The sequence below is a fragment of the Sinocyclocheilus anshuiensis genome, unplaced genomic scaffold (genome assembly GCF_001515605.1).
Source record: "Sinocyclocheilus anshuiensis isolate Anshui unplaced genomic scaffold, SAMN03320099.WGS_v1.1 scaffold1184, whole genome shotgun sequence".
Classification (NCBI taxonomy): domain Eukaryota; kingdom Metazoa; phylum Chordata; class Actinopteri; order Cypriniformes; family Cyprinidae; genus Sinocyclocheilus; species Sinocyclocheilus anshuiensis.
This window is the reverse complement of record NW_015547647.1, coordinates 417802-420417: the sequence shown is the minus strand read 5'-3', so window position 1 is coordinate 420417 and position 2616 is coordinate 417802. Positions and strand designations below refer to the sequence as shown.

Sequence of the window (2616 nt, the reverse complement as noted above, 5' to 3'; positions counted from 1 at the left end):
AAAGCATTACTGCAGGTTAGGGCTGGGTGATATGACAATACATATCGTGGGGATGATATAAAGTGTGAATCGACGGAAATTGTTCTAAATTGTTTACATAGATAGGCCTGTTGGGGAAAGCAAATATATTCGTTTAGCAGCCAGGAATTATTCATTCATTCATTCAAAAGGAAGCATAGATGAATGAGTAATAGAATGTGATGTGCTTGGTGCAATTGCACGATTTATTGCATGACTCGGGCAGAGAAAAGCTGTTGCTATCAAACATTGTTCACTTGTTCACAAACATCAGTGTATTGGTGAAGAGATAGATCAAATAGGCCAATTGATGGTTTTTTAAAATACAAAAATACAGTAGTTTATTTTGATACTTGGTGTGGCTGCTGTATTTTGTAGTTTATTTTGATACACTTAAAATTAAGGTATTTGGTATTTTATTTTAAAATACATTTTGATGTATCTTTGCCCATCCCTGCGAACCGCATTTAATATACATTTAAACTATTATACACTTTATACATAGTATCATATAGAATTACATACTATCATATATATTTTTAATTGTAAATAACATGCAATTAAGTGTCTGTAAACATTATATTATACTGTCATCATTTACTTACAAGTTGTTCCAAACCTTTCATCTGCTCAACACAAATGATTATATTTTGAAGAATGTTGGTAACATTCCAGTATTTTTTCCATTCTATGGAAGTCAATGGCAACCATCAACTGTTTGGTTACCAACATTCTTCAGAATATCTTCTTTTATATTTAACAGAAGAAAGAAACTCATAAAGGTTTGGAAAATCTTGAGAGTGAGTAAATGATGACAGAATATTGTATTTTTGGGTGAACTGTCCCTTTAAATTTGCACTTATGAATATTCCTTTTAAGTATATTATTTCTGTATTAAGTACTCACAAATTGTGTTCAAGTGTACTTCTTCACAAGGGTATTTACACTACACAATACTATTGCTGTAAATTTCATTTTCACAGAGGAGTGTAACTTATCAATCTTCCTTCTGATTGGGAGGAATGAAGGATTTAAACCTGCAGAAGAACCTGGTGTGACCTGATCCAGCATCTAGATCATTGGTCTGTGAGCCCCAGTCCTATTTTATGGGGTTTTAGATATGCCTGGTTACTTCATATGTTCCTATGTACTTGCATTGACCTAGTTAACACATGTTGTGCGAGAGGGTCACCACAGGCAAAGAGGATTGTGGGAAATGCACCCCTAGAGTGTCCAGAATGATTAGGGGCAAAACAAACTCACAAACACACATAAAAATGTTTTGTTGTTTTTAGACAGGTGTGTGTTTTTGCTCCCAGCTGAAGGCAGAGCGTAACAAACCGTATAAATTAAGCGGATGATAACTGCCCGATGGCGAAATGTATCCATCTACCACATCTCCTCTGTTCTCTTTGATCATTATATCTTTCATCAATTATTCCCAAGAGTCTCCCGCCTCTTTCTGTTTGTCTTTTTTTGTCTGTCTCTCTGTCTATGCAAATGAACTCAGCCTCAGCCAATCAGAGAGCTCCAATTCAGAGCATCAGGAATCTCAGCCAATCAAAATCCATCACTCAATGCACATGTCCAAATTCGTAGCGGCACATCTTTTGGGTCATATATAGGTCATCTCAAATACAGCAAACTAACAACGAGGATGCTGGCTCTGTAGTGACTCATCCAGCATGTTTGTTTACCATGGCAGTTTCTTCATGGGAGAAAGAGAAGAAGCAGGCATTTCTCCAGTTATCATTTAACTCTTTAGACGACAAGCAGCTAGTCTTGTTTATCTGATTAGAGTCAACACGACTGGAGAGTCGAGGTAAATATATCAAGGTAAGAATGTTCTCTTTTAATGTATTTGTAGCTTTCTCCATATCTCACTGTAAGTTCAGTTGCTCTTTTGTCTGATTCAGTTGGTTCAGCTTTATGGATTGTGACACTGACCCAGTTCTACTAAATAAATTTTGCATATGTAAATGACTGCAAATGCAAATGACTGCATTGCTAATTAGAATCGAATTATTATTTTAAAAGAAATCAGTGTCTGTATTGCATCAAGAACTATTATGGCATTGTGATAAAATTATAGCACCTTATTATATACCATGGTACTGAATGATTTTCATATCCATGTACCATATACCATGGTACATAGATCAAAAAACATACTAATACCATGGTACTTTTACATTTACCCAGCTACTTAATGGTTATCACATCCATTTACCACGGTATTTAAAGGGTGCACCAAAGAACATCATGGTACACATAAAAAAATACCACAGTATTTTGATATATACCATGGTATGGAATGATTACTACACTCAGAAACAAAGCTATTTACATGGTATTTCAAAGAATAATAAAAAAAACATGGTACTTTTTGGTAATTTATTAGCATTAGAAGCTTCTCAAGCATAATAAATGGCAGCAACTCTTTTACAGGATAATAGTGTATAATGTATGTATTTTGGTGTACAACTTGCTTTCTCATTTTTAATTCAAATGAATACCACTAAAGAGCATCATACAATAGCAGATGATTACAACCACATAATTTCTCTCTAAATAATAATATATGCTTTCCCTGAGCAG

General features: G+C 34.5%; 1 protein-coding gene across 1 annotated transcript in view; it reads right to left on the bottom strand.

Moving 5' to 3' along the window:
* Positions 1-1438, bottom strand: part of LOC107701919 (nuclear receptor subfamily 6 group A member 1-B-like) — a 14013-nt gene extending 12575 nt beyond the window's left edge. The window contains exon 1 of the mRNA XM_016504073.1: positions 1360-1438. Coding sequence (XP_016359559.1) covers positions 1360-1438 — 79 coding nt within the window. The remainder of the gene's footprint in view (positions 1-1359) is intronic.
* Between the last annotated feature and the right edge of the window lie 1178 nt (positions 1439-2616).